The sequence below is a fragment of the Ambystoma mexicanum genome, chromosome 7q (assembly GCF_040938575.1).
Source record: "Ambystoma mexicanum isolate Mex_15411 chromosome 7q, UKY_AmexF1_1, whole genome shotgun sequence".
NCBI lineage: Eukaryota > Metazoa > Chordata > Amphibia > Caudata > Ambystomatidae > Ambystoma > Ambystoma mexicanum.
Window position 1 is genome coordinate 34,732,950 of NC_090941.1, and position 23,293 is coordinate 34,756,242.

The window sequence follows — 23,293 nt, forward strand, 5'->3', positions numbered from 1 at the left end:
GAAGCACAGCAACAACGAGATCTTCTCGAACTGCCAGGAACAACTGCCTCAGCTACAGCTTACTTCATTAGACAGGTACTGTGCAAACGCGGTGCAGAAATCTTTTCGGCCATCGAGAAAGTGCATGAAACTTTCCCCAACTACGAAGGATTGTCGTTCCCTAAACATTCGTCAAACTTTTCGCCTAGCCAAATCCTTTAAAAATCTGTGGCAAAGACTGAACCGTTACTTACCAGAACTGTACTATCCTATACAAAAGACTTTGAACCATTGACTTGGCCCAGACCTGTTGAGAAGAATTGCTGGTTGTATTTAACTGAAACCCTTTGCCCTGTCTATGAATGTATTTGGGCTGTCTATTCTTATAACCTTGTGTTTTTCTCCCTTTTCTAAGTACCTGAAGTGCCATTTTGCTCCTACTTCATTTTTGAGCTAAACTTGTTCAGTTACTTACCGGTTGGTTTTTGTCGTGTATCTTTGTGTGATATTGAGCTGCTTATGCTAGTGTAATGTTTTATAAATGATAGAGTAAATAAATGTATAGTCTTTTACCAAGAAACCTTGAGTAAGTGTTTACTTGAATCACTGTATTGGTTGGTCCTTTGTGTAACTTGTTCTACTGCTCACTTAAACTCTTAAGATAAGTCTGGCTGCTCAGCGATCGATACCACTTTACTGTGTAGTACAGGCTTCTACCAAAGGTGAAATTGTGCTTACACTTGTAGTCCTAATTGCCGGTAGTGTTCCCAAAGGGTACTGCAGGTGATTCTGCCTAACACTCAGGGAATCCAAATTGTGATCCCTGGAGGAACTACAGCAATCCAGTCCAAATAATAAGGACTTATATAGGCCCCTCATGTTCCGCCTACACCATAGGCATCTTAACCGCAGTGGCCACAGCCTGGAACAAATTCACATTTCTAATTCAATTTCTCAAAACTTGTCCTTAGCCAGGCACACCCACAGCCCCATCTTTAAAATAAATAAGGTCCTTTGCGAGGCCGTAATGCATTTGCAAATGAACAGATTGCATGTCTGGTATACTGCACTCTACAGCACAAAATGAAGGCTTCTATCTCTTTTTCAATTGCATTGCATCTGTGATTAGTGATACAAAGTGGCCATAATGCATGAAATCAATACCCCAATGCTCCCTGTATGCCAGTGCCTCCCAAGCAATGTTGGTGACCACCTCCAACATCTGAGAAGAAACAATCCAAAGAATCGGATGTTTGATACCCTTCCAAAGATCCACAAACTGGAAAATGTGGAGCCCCTAATCATCTCTGGTGTCAATACTGTGGAATGTTCTGACCCACTAGGCTCTGCCCTGTGACATCACTGTGTGCTGCTTTCACCAGAAACAACAGAATGGCCACCGAAAAGCCCTATGCGCACTAAAAATCTCTGAGAAGTGCGCCGGGAAACCGGAATAATAGGCTGCCAAATCTACATTGCCATGTGTCAGTGGTAGAACAGGAGACCACACTACCAAAACCTGTCTTTGGGCTGCCACAGAGTGAAACGGAGCTACCTGAAAAGTCAGTGCTGCATTGCCAGGAAAACCCAGAAGTGCTCTAAAATCATTTTTTTCTTGGCTGTTGAAATTGCAAAATAATGGTTCCCAAACATCAGCAAAGATCCAACATCCTTGTTGGGTGTTAACCATCACCTTATTTAAGGAATCCCCATAAGCACAATGTCAGGAGAAGCACATTTCATCACAAGAAATCCACATTCAAAAAAGGTGCTTGCATGGAAAAATATGTCAGAATATGGGCGCAGTACCGCCGCTCCCCTATATCAAATCTGTCATTTACTTATACTGGCAGTTTAAAACTTGTGTCTTAAAATCAAATTGTGGAAAAGAAGAGACTTGCCATCAAAAGCAATATAGGTTGCTACTATTCAATTTCTATGTTTTAAAAAGACTGGAATTAGAGATCTGTGTGTATATTTGTTGAAAATGTAACGTTTATTTAGAAAAGACAATTTTAAACAAAGAATTTTAAAGTGAACTGATGTCAGCCACAGTACTTCAAAGGCACATTCCACAGTTTGCCCCAAACAAAGGTGCCTTCCTTTTTGCTCTCTGCCCAGGAGCTCTCAGTTAGATGCTAATGAAAGGAGGAGGGTATTTTGCTCTGCTTCTCTGAGGAGAGTCAATAGGCTCCCTGGACTGAAAGGGAATGCAAATTAAGGTGTCAACAGAAACAACTGCCAGCAGGAAGAGAGCCCTGGACTGCTCTGGACCCAGCCAAACCATGGGGGTGGGACCAGACAGATATGTGTATCTTAAACCACAAGGAAATATCTTTTTGAAAAAGACTTATAGAGAACTGTGAAAAATTTGTAAAAATCTGTAAATTAGAGGTTGTTAACATGAAAATTCTGCTCACAGTTTGAAACTACTCTGAACTCTGTGTGATGTTCAGAGACAGGACTACAGATAATTCAATTTTGTAGCATGTTTGATGATGCTAGAAGTATGAACCTTCACAGGATTATGCCCAGGGGTCATGCGCATATATGTAGAAAACTGTGGACATATCTGACAGTGGGTAACCAACCAAAAGAGCGAAAAACCGTCAAATTTGAACCAAAGCTCTCGCTGAGCTGGGACTCGGACGGATACTTGCTCTACTAAATCTGTGTTGTAATTATGTATTGTTAGCAAGTTGGTCATATTGAAAATATGATTTATGTAAAAAATAGATTTACTGTACAGAAACAAAGGGGAGGTACTCCCTGGATTGTAAAATACAGCATCACTATGCCACTAGATTTCCTTCTCAAATCAGGAGAGAGGACAGACCATAACCAATAGGATTCCTAGAGGGTGTGCTTAGTATAATTCAGCCTACCCACCGCTTTGGGAAATACATAAATAGGGACAGTTTAGGACCTAGAGGGACACACACAGATTCACCCATCAACTGATTTACTGGCGAAGCACTCTGGAGGAGAAACCCAGATCCAAGACTCCAGAACCCTGAAAGCAGAAGGCCCAATTCCAAAGCTGAACCCTTCTCAGCTGGTCTTTTAAAATCTTGAAACCTGATTTTACCCCCGGACTTCCAAGGGGCACACCAAAAGCCTGGCTGTGCTGTTTCTGCTTTCTTGCCAAGACCTCTTGCTAGAACCCAGAGATCCAAACCAGTAGAGCAGAGCTGTAACCTGATAGCTGCAACCCAGAACCAACCCGTCAGATCCGGTCCAAAGGCTGTGCAGTGTCCAGAGTGCCGTGCTGAGTGCAGAACCGAGTGCCTGAATCCTGTCCGGTGGGATAGCATAATTCCAGTCCAAAACCTTTGACCAGATCTTTGACGGGCCTATTCCAAACCATAGTTGTGAGTATCTATAGAATAGAATTGTCCATAGCAGTATCTTATCCTTAAGTAATCCTATCCAAAACCATCCTATCACCTCCAGAACTGCATTGTGTAATCTCTTTTGTTTTTCCTGAATCTTTCCCTCACCCATATTGTCCTTTGATAATTGTAGTGATAATATCATCATTGTGCTAATATATTTGCTGAAGAAAGACGAGTGTCTCGGTGGGCAAAAGTCAGAACAGAGTCGTGGCTGATCTGGTGGCTGTCCCGTTGGGTATCTTGTATCTTCATAGACGCCCTAGTGTAAAGAAAATCTGGTTTGAAATTCATAAGCGCATCGTTCATTTGTAAATCTTGACTCTTTCTGAGAAAAACCAACCTCTACTAAAACCTTCATAACTTCTGAACCGTGCATACTAGAAACGAAATTTAAGTGTCAAATTGAAGCATTCCAACTCCTTATAGTTTTGCCGCAATCGTGCTTAACGCGCGCGGAAATGTTTGTAGCAAATTTGTGTTTTGCTCAATTTCATCACGTGCAAAACAGCTATTCTTTGCAATTGACCTCAGAATTCAGTTTTCAATCTGCTAGTTATTCATTCATCATTGCTATTGTTTACCTGAAACTATACAAAGCGGCTCCCACTAGTTTTGAACCCAATTTCGAGAATTAAATCCATTTTTCAGTGTTTTTTCCCATTCATTCAAAAGCACATTCAAAAGCATTTTGACCTTTTTGAAATCATTCCTGTTTCTCTCTATGCTTGCTGGGGGGAATTGGGATTGAAACTTTATTTATGGTGATTGTATTCCTGAAACCTGTGTTATCCCCTTCCATTTCTTTATACTGCATATTGGGGGTAATTGAGTAGTGTGCAGAGGGAAAGAGTGACATTGCATTTGACTGAACCCACACAAAGTTTTATTCTGTGCTGCATTATTTTTCTTATCCATACTCCTCCTGATTAAAGAGATTGTTGATTGGTGTGACATCACCCATTGGTAATCATTGTATAAATATTAATAGTGTGATATATATATATTGTCCAAATTCATAAAATACAATCTTTTAACTTTGCAAAAGAGACTGCTTCCTGGTACAGTGAGACCGGGGGGGATTCAAAGAGAGGGGCGTGATATAAGGGTACATCATTCAGAAATAAAAGAACTTATAGACACAAATATATAATTAAGGGTTCCAACTGTGCATCACATGCTAGGCATTGACTTAGGTGGAGTGCTGGGTTGAAATCACTTACAATACATTAACCATATATCCAGATAACTTGAATCCATTCTAAAACCCCTGCTGATGGACTCAAAAAGCTTTGTACAGAACATCCTCATATGTATCTGAGACTAGAATAGACTCCCAACCACATTGGATGCCACCTAAGTTTATTCCAACATTCCACCTAGATAGAATACTAGCATGTCGAAGATTCCAGCAAAACCCAGCCAGCAATCTAGACACCCCAATCATGGCCATCACATATGTCATGAGTGTCATACACAAATACAGAAAAGTGTGCTTCTTTGTTAGATGCTTCCTACAAAAGGGAAAAATGACAGTGTCTCAGTGTGCAGACCTCTACATGGCATACCTTAATTAGAGGTTTTTACAACAGCATTCCCAGAAGCCACTAGCAGACCTATGGTACATCATGACATTTTCTTGATTTGGGCAGAAAGTGAATATTCTCTTTACCAATTCCATGAACTCGTAAATGGCTTACCCCCCAAGAGCATATACCTCCTGAGTACTACTATTTCCATTGAAAGGAATGGCCATCTATAAACATCAGCATACCAGCAATAATCTAACAGGAACAATTATGTGCACAGAACAAGTTTCCACCCAACCACAGAAAACTATTGTCTAAAGTTAGGCCATCTGTTACCAAGATATGTGAAGAAACAGAAAACTAGTGGCAATCAAAGTGGCATACTTAGCAGATATTTCTAGTAAAAGGTCATTCAGCTGAATTGGCAAGGAATTTTATTCTGCATTGAAAATAACCTGAGACAATTTGCTACCATTCAAAGACAGGAAAACTGCACAACGAATGCCCTAGCATGCCACTTCTCATCCAGCCCTAAACCAACTGAAATGGAATATAATAAATATGCTGCATGGATGATGAACTGAGAGGCATAGGAACCCCTCTTAATTGTATACAATCATCTAAAAAACCTAGCATGGTCCCTGATCAGAAGTGCATTTCTCCAAGATCAAGATCAGATATGACAGGGAACATACTGGTGCAATATTAGGAGATCCAAAATGTACCAACACATATGCACCAAATCTCACAAACCAACAACACATAACCAAACAGGATCGACGCCAGGGGCACCCAACTGCAGATTGGTCGAATTTGCTATACCTCATCTAATGCAAAAATGGCTGCAAGAAAGTATGTAGAGGAGACTTGAGAGGAACGAGCTGAAATAATGAACCTGAATAGTCACTGCATCTTAAACGGCAAAACAGGAATGCCAATGAATTACCCCTTCACACACGAATGGTACACTGCAGGGCCGATTGGTGGTTGCAATGAAAGTTGCATTCTTGAATACCATACAAAGAAGACTGTGGGAGCTCAAGCACTTGAAATTGCTCAATATAACAAAGATATATGATTTATGACTCACAATAGACAACTTTGAGCCTGTCATTATCAAGGCAACATCATTACCAGTGCCATCAGACAGCCTGTCAATACCAGCTCACACCAATGGCTATGGAACCCTACGGAACTCTAATGGGTGATGACACAAGACACCAAAAACAGAAACCTTTGGTGTCCAAGCTCAAATGATATACACACATTATTGGGCATTATGCATATTGAGATAAAAAGCCAATGTTGCACCATTTTTAATATACTATGTATGTGTTACTTTGTCTGCAAGCCTGTAAGATAGTTTTAAGCATGAGGCAAACAGACATACCAATCGATATTGCACCATGTAAAATGTGGGTACACTTATGTACTGGCTCCATCATATGCAAGCCGGCAAAGGGTACTTTACTACCCTGACTGATTGGACCTACCTCTGACCTAATGTTTTAATTTCAACACAGATTTTCAATGTGCCCTTTCTTAGTTTCATTAGGCATTTTAATCACTGCAGGTAATGTCATAGGTGTGGTGCCGATGCAGACAAATATTCTATTCACAAAGAAAATGAGTGCTGGTTGCATTAATAACAATGTAAGCATTCTGAACCATAAACAACTTGAGAATGCATGAGGTAAATGTAAACAACACATCCTGCTTTAAACTGTTTTTATGTCCTACATTTCAAGATTGCTCTTTTTACCATGTACATTTATTATACTTGCTCGGTAATGCTTTTAAGACTCCTTTCTCTCAAGTTTGCGAACACATGTATTGGAAAATTGTAGCTTAAATAACTTGTGCAAGCTGAAAATAATTCCCAGGGAGAGCTGATTTTGAAGTCCAGAAGAAAATCAGGTATCCGGTGGCATTCGGTAAGTGGCACGTCTAGAGGAACGCTACCCTTCAAGTGAGTCCTGAGTGCTTGAATGCTGGAGTGAACATGGAAGTGGGCAACGACAAGAGCCACGATTGTTTCAACACGGCGGGCAGTCAGATTGAGAATCTCGACATGACCGACGCTGTGCTAAACGAGGCTTGTTTATAGATCCTCCTCGATGAACACTGGCGTCAGGACACAAGAGAGAACGGTCTGTCAAGTACAACTCAGCTGCACCCATACCCAGAGCCTCACAAAACACTCCAGCATAGATACTAAGGGAAACCTTACAAAAATAATTAGAAACTCAGCCTTCCTTATCAGAAGTAGATGGCGTCGTGACGAACATGGATTTTCAGATGAGCGACAGCGATCTACCAGAAAAAAGCAGTTCAACTTCGATAAACGGCGAGTCAGTCCAGGAGTTAGCCCACAAAATCAACCAAGATTGTACTAAAGGAGATACTTTAGTACCAGAAGCAGAAATATAATTCCAAAACATTAACCTCCCCCATACTACGAACAACGGACACAGTGAGGAGTGGTATGGGAAGGAAACAGAACATGAACGCGAACAGAATGTACAGACGGCACAGACCACACAGCCTATCCAGTAAATGCATTAGGTAGCGATTGCAGCAACTGGGCAGAAAAGCAGGCTGGAACCGTCACTGTGGGAAAAAAAGAAAAGATTATAACTGCCCAAAACGGAAAGAGCAGAATGGACACAAATGTCCCAACGGCAACAAATGACTCAGCAGACACATGGAATGACGAGACAAATGATGACACATCAAATGTCTGTGAGGACGAAGAAGTATGGCTAGAGGCCAAGACACAACCCAAAGGAGACAACAAGAAATACATTAACACGAAAGACAATTTTTACTGACAACAGGAGGCTACAGGGCGAAAAAAAGAAGCATGAGCCTGCATGAAACATCGATAGCAGATGAAATAAGGGAATTTGAATGGTGTTGAAGCTTTATAAACAAGATGAAAGCAAGAGACAACTCGTTATCAGGCAAACACCTTCATACGATCGCAACAAGAATTACTAACATGGATTATTTAACAGAAACTCAAGGCCATGCTCACAATGCAAACACAACAGAAAGACAAGTAGAAAAGGATGGAAATAAAGTACTGCAACCACGACTGACCTATAGAAATGACAAGCATGAAACAAATGGGAGGTCAAACGCCCAGAAGGGCACAGAACAAAATAGAAGAAAAAGAGAAACAAAGCAATCATACAGAAGGAAACAAAATCGGACGAGATGTAACAGACTCCTCTGCAAAAGGAACAGCAACCACACAACCATCACAGGTTATGAAAGAAAAACAGAGGAACAGAGGCCCAATCAATATAGACGATCTGGACAAACTCTTCGAACTCGGAGAGACTAGTGAAACACATGCTGCAAAAAAGGTTCGAATAGGAGAAAAAAAACCTATCGATGAAGACTTAAATACCCAAACTATAGGAAACAAATCAGTGTCAACTGCTGCTGGGATACAGATACATAACAATGTCATGGCAGCACGAACATCTCTTTAGCCCCCTATGCCAAGTTATATGCAATGATAAATGACAATGTAAAAGACAACACAACTATTCTTGCGCTGCTACACTCAAAACTAATCTTTTTTGGAAACATTTACAGCAAAAGATGTGGAGTGCCTAAACCATGAGGCAGTAACATCAGCCGAAGGCAACGGAGGCTCTGCGAGTTAGCCAGTGGCGACCAAGGAGAAAAAACCACCACCACACACACATTGGACTCAATAAAATGGTTGAGAAAAATGGCAGAAAGGAAAGAGAAGGAGCATCACAGGGAAACAGAAACAGACAGTGGGTGGACATTAGGACTGCAGGGACCAAGCATGCAAGTCCCTGTTGGTTCCATCCCACCAAATAGAACTGTAAAGATAAGTAACACACAAACAAATTCAGGATCTACAAACAACGATGCCCTAGACGCAAAAAGAACAACAGACCAACAATAACAACAAAAAGATACCCCAAGAGCGGACATTGATGACGGCACTTACCCAAACAATTGCCCCAAAAAGTGACCAGAACTGCCGGGCAAACCAAAATAAAAGAACTTTAAAAGGAAATCAAGGACACTCCACCTCAGGAACCAACAAATAGAGATGATAAGAGATGTCCTAACACAAAAACGTAGAGAAAAACATCAACAAAGAGTAAATCTGGAGGGAATGACCTCCTGCACCCAGTATTTTTCACTAACCAAGGACAGTCCAAGGAAAGGAAAGAAACAGAAGAAGCAATCAAATGACATTTAACTGCAAAAAACAAGAACAAGACAAAAAAAGATAGAGAGAAAAAAACAAAAAACAATAAAACCGGTCCAAGAAGAAAAACAACCAGTTCCAGGACATTCCTGGAAACATCCAAATGCCACCGCGTACCAAAGAAACAATCAACCAAAGGATGAGGAGCAGGGAAAAAACCCAGTTGAAATAAGAAAAGTCACAATCAATCTATATTCATCCGAGGATGATAGTGATAACAACACAGACATAGATGACATTGAGATGACACATGACCTGATAGACGATGTGTCCTTCTACATTGAAAAAAATTAATCAGTGTCAGACACCGAAGCAAACGATCCAGCGGAAAATGAGTCACCTGCAGGAGACACTAATGACACAGAACCAAATGTAACCAAAGATATGCCCAGTAAAGATGAAGATAATGAAGAATAACGTTTTGGGGAAGAGGTTTCCTTCATCATGATGGAACAGAAACGGAATTTAAGACAGGTCCAAGAGAAAAAAACAAAAACAGAGCGAGCAAAAACAAAGGAAATTAATCTTAAAAACAGGAATTCAAAAAGGCTGGCGGGAAACACAAGTAACACCCATTTAAGGAAGGAAAGTGAGTCCGCCAAATCAATCAGCTTTAAAAACAAACCAAAAGGTGAGGATTGAAAATATTCTCAATTGAAAAAATGATGCAAACCTAAACCGGAAAAATGTGCTTTTACTTATTAGACTGTGTACCATCACTAAAAAGCATTTCATTAAATGACATTGCGGTCTTAGGATACATAGATGAAAACAGACCGGACAAAGTGCTTTGAGGTATTACCACAAAAAGTCAGCGACCACAACATCTTGAGACTCATTTGTCGGGGAAAACAAAGAAAAGAGCCTATGATAAAATATTGCCTCTAGAAACAAATAACGGACGCAACCGCTTGAGGCTAAGAAAAAGGGACATCTCAGCAATGGCAGACAAGTATAAAAATCAAACAACGCACAATAATTTTGATACGTACAACTCCCTATTGAAGATCTACAAAACCAAAAGTACCATACTGAAACTGCCTCTACTTGAGCCAAAACACCAATACTGTATGACAGTGGAAACAACAAAGACAATAAATAAAACAAATAAAGGGAACAATCAGCCGCGAAAAAGAATCCTTCCAAATCAAACTAAAGATGCAATATTACAAGAACTGGCTAATTGGGTTCAGACAACAGCAAGACCAGGAACAAGGGGAAAGGATGTTGCGAGCAATAGCACAGGCAACAACAAGAGACACATGGTCTATAACCAACAACCAAACTCTAAGTCATCTGTTAAGTGGAGTGTCAGAGACCGACTAGATAAACCATTATTCCAGAGTGTTTGGTAGTCTAGATACCACAGCAAAAGACCCACTGGCACACAAGACACACCCCTGGAAACCAATGATGGATGAAGAACAAATCGAGCGGATGATAAAAAAACAGAAAGATTCCTCAGTGGCAGGTCGAGGCGGGCTAACAAACTTACACCTTTAAAAAGATCCAGCAAAATGGACAGTGTTGATCAACATGATATTTAAGAACACAGAGAAACAAAAAGGAATACCAAGATCATGGACAAAAAGCATCACAGTCCCAATCTTCAAGAAAGGGAAGCAAGACGAGCCAACAAACTATCGGCCCATTTTACTGCGTGATACTTTTGGGAAGTTGTTTGCGTCAGACCTGCAGAGAAGCCTAACCAAATGGCCGGACAACAATCAAATCATAGGCCCCGCCAGATGGGCTACACGAAAGGAACTGGAATGGAACTAAACTCATTCATTCTCTCATTATTGAAACTGAAAGCCGTCAAAGCCAAAGAGAAGTTACATCTAGCCTTTATAAATCTAAGGCAGGCTTTTAATGGAGTGAACAGGCACAAACTATGGTTGAAATTGTAGAACTGGAAGTGTCCTGAGGAAATATTACAGCCATAAAAGTCCTTCACGTGCATACTTCTACGCGAAAAAGGATCAACAATGAGGGAAATCGATCTGCAGATATACCAACAAAAAGAGGAGTAAAACAAGGCTGCCCACTTGTGGCCTCCCTCTTTATGCTATACATCACCGACCTTCCACAAGCTCTGAGACACACTAGACACTTCCCCCCGAAAATAAATAACTGTGCACTCTCAATGATATGCTACGGAGACAATATTGTTCTCGTAGATCAAACCCAAATCGGCCTGCAACACTAACTAAACAAACTGCAATCTTATATGGAGATAAACAACCTTGACATCAACATTAACAAATCCAAAATCCTAACCATTGGAGGAACAAAATAAATTCAGCGAAAAGCGATTTACATGGAAAATCAGAGACCAGAGTCTAGAAAAGTGAAAGAGATAAGGTATCTGGGAATACGATTTAACCAGTCAGTAGCAGAAAGAAACTGGGAACTCAAACTTTCCATGAAAGCAAGAAAGCTATGCTCCTGAAAGATCCTTTTACTTGCAAAAGGTGGCATCCACCCTGACATACGGTGGAGAAGCAGGCCTGAACCTATCCTGGAGAACATGGGCAAAACTTGAAAACACATTTGGGAAACCGATACTGAAACTCCCGAGATGTACTCCAATTGCCGCCATAAGAGCAGGGCTCTTACTCAATCTCTTTACTCAGCAGTGATATGGAAATCCCTAGTCCTCTTAAGGAAGTTCTCACTGCAGGAACCAGTGATAGGCTACAAAATCTTAGCAACGTATGAGCACAGAAAGAATGCAGTCTTGCTTAACAGCTGGAAAGACAAATAGACTCAACAACTACACGACTTAGAGTCATCACTAGAAAAACTAATCACGAACCCAGATCGAGTTAAAGAAAAACTAAAAAGGCAAGAGTGGATAAATACATGGGAAACAAAGCTCTCCTTTAAATCACAAAAAATGTGGCAAATGAACACTGAAAAGGAGACACCATGCTGAAATTCCCAACAAAACATTTTCGGGAGAGGACGATGCAAATCAGACTTGACGTTTACCCCACTAACGAGTTTAAGCACAACAACAGGGAAATGAGGGACGAATGATGGTTAATGCAGATTCTGTAACAAACAAGGTCTCATGGAATCAACAAGACACCTACTTCTGGTATTCACAGCAGTAGCGGGTGAAAGAACACAATGGGCATCATTTCAAGGTGGGCGGTAAGGGATTACCGCACCGGTAAGAGCACCGGTGCCAGTAATCCCTTACTGCCCTACTACGAGTTCCCTTTGCGGGTCCTCCCTTAACGCCTCGTTTTTCCAGGCGTTAAGGACGGGACCCGCAAAGGGACTCTGGAGTTAATAACGGTACCACAATTTGCGGTACCGTTATTAGCACCTTCCCCATTCCCATTGAGCCCTATGGGGGCTCAAATGGGAATGGGGAATGGCCCTGGTGAATGGGGAATTACCGGTACCGCCAACCTTGGAATGGACCGGTAATTGCTCCATGCACCAGGGCGGAGTCGGAACGAGTTTGGAGGCAGCCATTGAGCTAATAACGCCATGGCTACTTCCAACCTCGTATTGAGGCCCAATGTCTGTATGGCTACATGGCAACATTCAAAGAGAAAACAAACGAAGAATGGTGGAAAGACTTTGTACAAGGAAGGAATCTGCGATTCATATGTGCTGGAATGAACTTCCTAGATAAACTAATAAAATAACAATATCTGATGCAGGAAAAGAACAAGAGGTAAGGAACATTATATAATAACAACAAAAGACAACAGATGTCAATCGACGATTGGTCAGACTCAAAGATAAGGAATAAGACTTTTTAGGAAACGCAATGCGGAAAGAAAGGAAAACTGACAACTTTCTTTGGCAATGTGTAATGTGTAAAAAGTTTATTTTCTTAAAACTAAATCACAATTAAATTTTAGGTTTAGTATACACAATGCTGTGGGATGCATTCAGTGATTTTAAATGGATTACCAAGACAAGTGTCATCAAAAGAGGTTCAAAGAGGCAGGGCACACACCCGTCACTGTGCATCTCTTGAAGCAAGTGAATGAGACACATGCCATTGTGTGACACCTGGGAGTAGGAGATAAGCAGATTGTGGGAGAGACACACTTGCCAGATCTTGCATCAAGGAAGCAGCAGAAATATGGCGAAGTCTGTGACACAGCAGTCAGTGTCCCTCCTTTTAAGCAAGTGGGCGAGACACGTGTCATCTGGGAGGAGACATGGCAGGAGATGGGCCTTTCTGAGGACAGCTTGTGGGAGAGTCCCACTTGCCTGAGTTAGCTGTGTGGGAGAAGCAGAGATTCTGGAAAGCGGGTGAAAAGACCAGTCTGTGTCCATCTCTTGAAGTGAGTGGACAAGCCATGTGCTTTCAGATGAAACCTGGGAGGAGGAGCGAGAAGAGCAGAGAATACCTAAGGGCAGGTTGTGGCAGAGTCATGTTCGCATTATGTTGCAAGGAGAGGACAGCAGAGAATCAGAGAGGAAGCTATCACATCTGTCAGTGCTGGGCTGTATTAAGATGTGTGCAACACTGATCCAAATTAAATCTATAAGTGTGTATGCCCAAGACTTGGTGGAAAATTAGTAAATAAATATAATCTATACCTGTTTTGACAATTATACTGACCAAAACTTGTTGATGTCATTTTATTGACAACTAGGCTTTCAGTAACTCATTCAGCTGTCTAAGTTTAAGTACCCTCGCCTGGGCTTAGTTGCACCCAAAACAAACCATTTGGGTAAAGCCAGAGAAGCTCCCCTTACCATCCTAAGATGACAGGATACACCCCCAGGGTTTAGATTGGAACAAATGCCTCAAAAAGAACACTCTATGGTGGTAATTACTGCCATCTTTTTGATGGAAGGGAAGAGGGACGAGTTAGAGCAGCTCAGGAGAGCAGTTGCATCCAAGAGAAGGGCTCTGCCATCTGGGGATTTCTTAGTTCATTGACACGTCCTGTACCCACTTCGCACTTCTTTAAGCTTAGCATTCTGGGACTGACATAATCATGAAAGAACTCTTGTCAAAGCAGCCGAAATTGGACCCTTACATAAATCTTCAAATAGGGCACTCTGCTTCAGCAAATTGACTATGTACGGATGTGAACCCGCTTCCCCAGTAATTGAATTATCATTGAACATCAGAATTAGAAGGTTTCTCCTAGAACTTCATTGGTGTACAGTTTGCCCAATGTCCTCTGTCACAGAGAGGATGATAAGGACTCCAAGAAGGAAGCAAGACCCTTTCTGCACCCAGCACAGAGGACCTTTGTGGCGAACTGCTGTTTGGAGGACATCTGCCTGCTGCCTGAATACTGGTAATGCGGATCATGCTCACTGGAGATGACAACCCTGGAATGCTATCTCTGGCAACGGTCCAGGCTGGAAAGAGAAGGTGCAGGACCTACCTTATCGCTCAAAACCCTGGATGGGCTACTACAGCAATCAAAGATCCCTGGACTTTGTTTAACACATCAAGCCACTTTTCAGCTGACTTATTCACTTTTGATTTTATTTTTTTTTGAAAAAATCATTCACTTTTGAGTCATTTTCAATGTGACCTCTGGACTAGCAGAGCTGTCTTTGTCACTTATCGAATATTCAAACTGCTTTGAGCCACCAAGTCTCTTACCTGACCATCACCTGCTTGCACTCCACCAGTCTACAAGCTGATCACTGCTGCAAAACCGCATCGCATCACCTGGACTCTGTTGAATCTACTCAACTGATGTTACCTGCCCGTTCTTTAACCAATTTGAGCTAATCACTACTACAGAACTGCACCACTTCGCTTGACAATGCCAAAGAAACTTGACACCGGCTCAATCTATTGAGAGTGCCCAAGTTGAACATCTCAATGCCAACTCAGCATATTATAAAGTGCTTATGGAGCTAGGCCTGGCGATGTCAAGCCACCCAAGAAGCAGATGAAAGTGTTGACTGTGGTTCAGTCCTCCCTGGCCTGGTGTTAGAGCCCTAGAGACATTTAATATGCCACACTTTGCCTTTTAAAGAAATGTTCTTTTTATACTTGAAAATTGCGGCAGAGACAGTGGCCTATGTACCCTTGTCTTGAGCCCCAGAGTGCACCCTTTCATTTCAAAGTCTGCATAGTCTATGTCTTCCTTTACAGGCGGGAGTTATTAGCATTGTTATAACTGTGCAAATGTGTGTTGTATTTTCAGTTTGCAAAAAGTTTCCTTTTGTTTTAGAACCTTAATTGGACTTTTCTTTTCTTTTGGTTTCACAGTGGTATTGTTGTTTGGATACTTCGTTGCTATCTCACATCCTTCCAAAAGAGGGTAACCTGCCCTCTGCCCATGTTACCACAAGAGGCAAATTCAGTGTTCCTCTTGGGTTGTGCATGTTCCAATTTATTGATTTGTATCACTGCTGGATTAGTAGTAGTGTGGGCCCGAATATGGGCTTTATCAACTTCGTATCCCTGTACGCTCACAAACCACTAGTCATTACATCAGGGAGCAGCAGAGATTTGGGTTGGAGGGTGACATGAAAGTCAGTTTCCTTGCCTTGAAATAGTGGATAAGACATGCATGTGCTATTGAGTGACACCAGGAAGGAGGAGAAAGGGGAACTAGAAATCCCTAATGGCAGCTCATATTAAACACCAATCAGTGTCTGACTCTTTAAGTAAATGAAGGAGATACATGTCGTTGGGTGAAACCTGGGAGGAGGCATAGGAGTAACCAGACATACCTGAGGGCAGTTTATGGGAGAGTCATGTTTGCTTGATTTTCCTGTGAGGGTGCAGCAGAGATTTTGGGAGGTGGTTGACAGTTGTCAATGTGAATGAAGGATAGCACAGGGACAACACGCTGGACTTGGAAGCAAGAACACGCAGAGCAGCAGAGGTTCGAATCCCGGATCCGCGCTTACAAACCATAATCAGGTTCGGTATTAGGCGCGTTATAAAAAAACAATTAATTAAATACATAAATAAAATATCCCTTGAAGTGACTGAATTATATATATGTCATCAGAAGGACCTAGAAGAGGAATGGGAAGATTCAGGAATCCCTGTGGGCAGTTTGTAGGAGAGGGACACTTACCTGAGTCTGGAAGGGATCAACAGAGATTTGCAGAGGTGGCTGATACACTATTCAATGATCTCTGTGGTGATTGTTGTGACTGCCTCTGTGATGGCATCCAAGGAGACCCTGTGACCCTGCCACCTCCCCTAATCTATTTCCTGAAGAAGCCAATGCTTCAGTTTCGGATGTTTGGCAATGTGCATGGCTTGCCCATGAAACTGAACCCACAAACAGACCAAGCTTACCCCTCTGCATCCATCATGGGAGTAACTTCCGACTCACAGCAACCCTCTTCACTTTCCCCTCCAAGAAATGTATGGGCACCATGTGAACCTTGAATGGGAATTTTCCAAGCCACTTGAGAACCCTGTGACCCCCAAGAACCAAAAAGTGGTACACACACAATCAGCCCCAAAAAACAAAGCATACCCCAAATATAACCAGTAAGCAAATCCTGAACCACCAATACTATAACACTGTGGATCAGGACAGAAACTGGGCGGGCAATCAACAACAACAAAGATCCAAGGGGAAACTGGGAAAGGGCAACATATTTTCGGGGTAATTTGGGATGTATTTAGGCGGAAGAGGATGGTGACACTATCTTTACACATTAATATGCACCGGAATGATGGTCAGAGGGCTACTTGTCAGAAAGAAATCCACTTTCACCTTAGCCATATATCTGAAAGTCAAAGCAGTAATCCACATGGAAGTCACACCCCAAAGCAATGACAGCATGGCGTAAAGGCAAGTCACACAAATGTGAGGCCACAATGACAAAGTTAAATAGATACAACAGACAATTGACCCCTGGAACCCCAAAATATGAGGATCCTCTACCTAGAAAGAGCAAGGTCCAATACACTGTTCTAATCACGTGTTCTCAGTAGAGGGACTCACAAAAGCTTGCCAAGTGCTGAGGGGTAATCCAGACATGGACCCTTGCTCTCTGTGCTTACTGACTTGATAGATGATGCTCATCATTTGAAGCAGCTCCCTGTAAACATGTGTATAGAGTTGCTGTTGGTATTCTTTTTCAGAAGAGTGTTGCCTGATGTTTTGATTGCGACTGACGTTGTAGTCGGGGGCAGACTGACATGCACATTGATTTGCATCCTATTTTATGGCACAAAGAGCTAAAACATCATTACTAACATTACTGAGTGGCTACTATCCCATGGAACTGGTTATTTATTCCTAGATCATTCTCAGTTGAGAGGCTCTCAAACGTTTGGTACGTGGGGCAAGTTGTCAATATGCTAACATTTACATGGAACTATCTTCAAGACATGCCACAGAGTACGTGGAGTACCAGGACATCTCTGTTGATGAAGGACTGGCAGGTCAATGCATATCAGTTAAATCTGAAATCAGGGTCCCAGCTACACTATCTACTGCTTATTACCCCCCACCTGCCATATGGCTAATGGGCCACAGCACCAGTTCCATTTTCAAAGGACACAACACCTACATCTGACACTCAATCCATACCCCAAAGGAGATCTGGTACTTAGGAAGAGATAGGAACGCCTATTGTAGCTCCCAGAGGAGATACATATCCAGGAATATAAGGATGCTAAGGATCACCCACAAATGAGGCGGTTAGCGAGGGCGGTAGAACACAAGACCATTCAATGCAGCAGCCTGAAAGCAATAACCAGGAAGATACTATAGCTGTGGGATGCCTACCTTTACCAGTGAGTATGGGGATGGTAATGTTCTCTGCCTTCTCTTGTAACCATGGAGTTTCATCATGCTATGCCTTTATTAAATTGACAAGGGCACTACTTTGTAGTATCACATCTTGGGTTCATCCAGCAAAATGCACACTGCAATGGGCTGGGTTCATGCTGGTATCACATAAAATCTTGCTAATGTAAGTGTGCTGAATCTTCTGATTACAGAAGACTTGTTCTCTTCCGTCTGATTTGAAGGGGATATGAGTGCAGTGTAGGGAAGGCATGGTATCAACAGTAAGACAGACACAAGTGACCACAGTTCAAGGGTGTTAATTGAGCTTCAAAAAGGGGATTGAAAAATGCTGATGTAATCCTAAATCTACAGATAGAAGCAAGCTACGGCCATCAAAGCAAGGGACAAGGTGGTTCACTCAGGTGCAGCACAGTCTCTGGCTTTTTTAGCATGAGGATACAGTTCAATCATTAGCTTCACTGCCTTTTGTGCTCAAGTCTCTCTGCTTCTCAGAGTCTCTTCATTCAGAGGGCCTGATGCGACCAAATCAACAACAAGTTATTTTCCTCATCCGATTTTCACAAGTATTCACTTTGGATCCCCCACAGCCGGACTCAGATCCCTTTAGTACAATGTTTGTTACCTTGAAACCCCCTCATCCGGGCTCAGATCCCTTAACACAATGTTTGTAGGATATTCTTTTTCTTGTGAATCACGGTTCACGCCAGATCTCCTTCAGCCGGGCTCAGATCCCTTTTTAACACAATTAGTCTCCCTCAGCCGCACTCGGACCAATTTAAATTTTACATCAGGTATTGAAGACTTTCGAATGTGCACAGGGTTTTGCTTGACCCGTTCCAGGACCACTTCGATTTCATATTCCTTTTCTTTTAACATTCATCACATTTCAGTTGGATACCTAACAGAGACTTTCGAATGAGCACCCACATGGCGCCAGACCAATCTGTCTACCGTATTGTATCTTAGCTTCAAAGTTCATTCACTCATCTGCTGTTTTAATTATATTTGTGTCACTTGCCATGTACGCTTTATGCACTGTTCTATTACATTTTCTTAATACAATATTGCTGCTTGCAATCTTGGTTTCCACAAAGACCGGTCTGGTATCAGTCTCCCCAACTCACCGGCTGTGCTGACTTCACTGGTGCTGCTTAGTTGTCAGAACGTAGGACAGTACCACAGCGGCAAAGGATTTTCCCCGCCTTGACTATCGACGCAGGAGAGCCCCAGGTACCCCCAACACACAATGCAGGATTCTTCAGGTTTGATTCCAGGTCTTATGTTTCCTATTCTCGAAGGCTTGTGAAAGTTACAGTCTTCCGGGGGAAAAGGACTTCCCTCCTTGCAATTCTCTTCAGTCTTGCCGTCTTTCAACTTGTATTAAACTGCCATCTTGGAACTGCTGCTTCCTCGTGTGCTTTACCTTGCTCAGAGTGTGCTTTCGTGCTCTGCCTTTTATCCGTGTGGGGAAGTGTGATGAAAGTCAGGTGTGTGTAATTATCAGTAATTGCTTGACCCTGCCTGACCACTGTATTGGGACACGTCAGGTATACGGCTCGGGTGTTAGTCCATTCTCTCTCACAGTGAGCTCTCCGTGAGAACATGTTTGTGTTGGAAAAGGGTGTGGGGAGTTGGGTTCCTAAGTATCCCACCTGATAGGATGGGGTAAAGGTGTTGCAGGAAAGGGGATACCATGTCTCACCATCTGGTGTCCCAGTTCCACTTCCCGAAGATCCCTCATCCAAGTGATCCTCTCACACTGGTCACCTCCAGGAACTGGATCCAAAAGCGATGGCTGTGTCCTGCCCACCTGGATGACAAATCCCCGGGGTCTAGTGGGTGCAAAACCTTCGGGTTTCGCACAGCAGCCTATGGCACACATTAGATTGGGAAAGAAAGTTGTCCGCCTTTATGCCATTCAAGGTTTACTGGTCAGTGAAGAATCTTATGTGCTGGGAGATCGGATGTAATAAATAATGTGTTGCAAGTAGACCAGGTCAGACCATTGCAAAGGAAATTGCATTTTGAATGCCATCCTGACTGGTAATCAAGATGGATATCTTTATGCCTAGTGGTACAGGGTCAAGGTCACACACTATTCCCTGACACTCCAAGTCTTTTTCCTCTTCTGTTACACCTCATTTGTTCTACCTACCTTCTCCCCTCCTCCACCTCAAGGTACTTGGCCTAAGCAATATCAACTGGACTTCCTCCTTCTAAGGGCAACACAATTACTCCTACATCAAGCATGTTAACCCTGTGAATGATTCTTGTATGGCGTTCACGTGCTTTCCTCTAATTCAAGTCATGTGCTGCCTATTGGTGAAGGATTTCTTCTGAGGAAAAGCCGTGCCTTATTAGGCATGCAGTCCTACTCTTAATTGAATTGATTTTCCAACCCAAACATTTTCACAATTGATGTTTCCACGTGCAGCCCTTCCCTATTCTACAGTGTCTTGCATGCATTCTCTGTATCAGTCGCTCCACTTATCTTGTTGTCAAATTTGGCAGACTTTCATGTAGTAAGTAGTATTTAAAGTAATTTTAGAACTCATGTTGCAAACATGTCTTCTTCACATTCCCAAAATTACATGATGATGACACACAACCCATTTAGATATACTCATGAACAATCTTTTGACCAATCTGGCGATTCAAGATATTTGGCCTCATTCCGAGTCCAGCGGTATCCCTGCCGGTGCTACCGGAGGGTTTCCACCGGACTCAGAATGAATTACCGGTGCCCGACTTCCCGGTAACACTGGGGGACTACAACCCCGGCGATGCAGGAAGTCAGGCGCCAGCAATTTGTAAGACCCCATTCCCATAGAGTCCTACCAGACTCTATGGGAATGGGGACCACGGTGCTTCTGCGACGGCTTGCCTACTGTGGCCGCTGTTCCCGGCAGGGTCAGCCCTGTCGGACGCAGCGGCTCCTGCAGGCAAACCCGTAGTGTGCTGGTCTGGAAACAACGGTGCAGATAAGCTTACCAGCACCGTTGTTTGCATATTACGTTATTCAGTTAGTGTGCATTATGATTACAGGTATGCTGATAATAATCTGATCTTTATTTCAATGTAATGATTTTCAATGTTGAGATAGCTATATTCTCATAACACATACAATACAATAATTGTTCCCTGTAAAGTGGAAACACTGTTCATTGGGGACAACAAAATGCCGATATTCAAAGTTTAACAAAATATGTAAAATGTGGAAAAACAGGTGGCAAGGCAACTATTTCATTCTGCCACCGCTGCTTTTTTACAATGATCTCATAAAATATCTCATAAAGTATAGCATTGTCATGTCATCATTAGTTCAACTCTTGGTAGTGTGACTTGCACCTTGCACACTAAAATGCATCTCTTTAGCTATTACTCACATGGGCATAGCTTAAGAAAAAAAGCTGGTTGTTGTTGAGGTCGATACCAGGTAAAAGGAGTTCCTCCTTTCCGTGTCTGTTTTCTTTGACCCATTTTCTGTAAGCCTAATGAGAGAAGCAACTGTCATTACACACTTCACCAAAGAAGTTTGTTTGTACACAATGACCACGAAAAAGCAGGATTTTCGTAAGAATTATTCAACTTCCTATTTGCATTATTTTAGTGCAAAACAATCTGTCCATTAAAGCATATTTGAACACATTGGTTTTCTTAACAACACAAGAAATCACAGAATTACACCACAATACTAAAATCATCCTAAAATTAAAACATTTTGCATGCCCCTCTTTAGAACTAAATGTTTTTGCCAGCTACCTTTAGTCCATGCACAGGTGAATGGCCAACATTTTCAGAAGCCTAAATTGGTAAAAGGCAGACGTTATGTCAAGTCGCGAGCCCTCTATTCAAACTGAGACGTTGGCCACGCAATATGTGAAAAACCCAGCTGTTTATATTGACAAGTTACGACTGGAATCATCATAAGTGACCTAGCGGCCTGATTCAAAAAAGCGTTTTACAGTGGCGCAGTCCCATTTAAAACGCTTTGTAAATCAGGTCCATCGTTTATCAGTGTATGTGTTCTCTGTCTTAAACGCGTAAAATATATTTTGACTTATCTAGATCATAAGCACAGTACTCGGGAATCCCAGATACTTCACCAGTCTCGGCTCAATTAATCCAAAGATATGTACATTGAATTTCCTACCTAATATTAACTAGTGTAACTAGTGTACAACATTGGCAAAACTCTGAAGCTAGAGTTCTGATAAAGGTCCCACCTCTGGAGCATTTCTCTCCTGTCTGAAGAGACCTCATTGCAGAGGCATTGCCAGGATTGTCTAGTAAGTGGAGTTTGAAGCTAATGAGCCCACCACTGTCACATTAACATCTGTAAATGCCCACACAGCGCTGCTGAGTGGGCATTTACAGATTGTGGGTGGGCCTTGCCCGCACAGACCCTACCCTGTCTACGTCTCTGCAGTCTCATTGGCTGCCCCGCAAGAAGTGGAACCTCTTTTCTTCACTATGCATAGTACATAATGCTCTGTTTTCCGTAAAGGATCGGTGCAGTACACATAGTTAAGAACTTTGCACTCAGGTGATCTGAATTATCTTGGTGATGCCAAGACTACGACTATATTTAATGGGTGGAGGAAAGTTTTCAATCTATGTTGCCCCACTGTGGTAAAGCCTTCCATTAGCACTTCGACTCTAAGGGTAAAACACCTTTCCAACCGTTCCCTTAAGAACTGGCTGTTTGTTTGCCCACCAACTCAAGTTCCCTCAGGCATTTACTTACTTTGTCTGACTTCAACTACCTACTTCATCAAAAATACACTTCATTTGTGGTGTATGTGCTTAAACAATTCAAATAACAACAGCTGCGGCAGGTAGCGAACTCCCACATAGCATTGGTAAAATGTATACACACTTTATCCCTATAGACTATCTAGGCTCACCTGCGCAAAATGTATAATTGGTTGTAGTGAGTACACACCTAGCTTCAGACCGATTAGCTGTGACAGCACTCTTTTATCCAGTGCACACGGATTGAGTCACCAATGCTAATTGTCCCATTACTTCATCAAGTCCCTAAACATCTACTCTTTTGACAAAAATACATTCTTCATTACCTGATAAATATTGTTTTCCCAACGCAAACTTGCATTATCCATTCTATGTAAACATAGATCATATGCACTATGTGGTACTTGGGAAATTCGGTGAAAAATTATCCTGCGAAGATGCAAAATTATGTAGCCACAGTTGCTGTTTTTCAAATCCAGCCAGTTAGTGTGACTAAATGAGATCATTTGTGAAGATGCTATCCTCTAATTAGCTGAGCAACTCAAGAGAAGTAGGTCACGATGTCCATGCATTTAAATACCCTAGAGCATCTTGCAACCTCACGAAACTCCCATCTTGCCACTTTCAGCCTCAGCCACC

The 23,293-nt window shown here is 42.2% G+C and overlaps 1 protein-coding gene across 2 annotated transcripts in view; it reads right to left on the reverse strand.

The window, feature by feature from the left end:
* PHEX (phosphate regulating endopeptidase X-linked) overlaps nt 1-23,293 on the reverse strand; it is a 1,520,886-nt gene that overhangs the window by 55,992 nt on the left and 1,441,601 nt on the right. For both annotated transcript variants that reach the window (XM_069639233.1, XM_069639232.1), the window contains exon 20: nt 21,286-21,390. In XM_069639233.1, the coding sequence (XP_069495334.1) occupies nt 21,286-21,390 (105 nt within the window). The remainder of the gene's footprint in view (nt 1-21,285; nt 21,391-23,293) is intronic.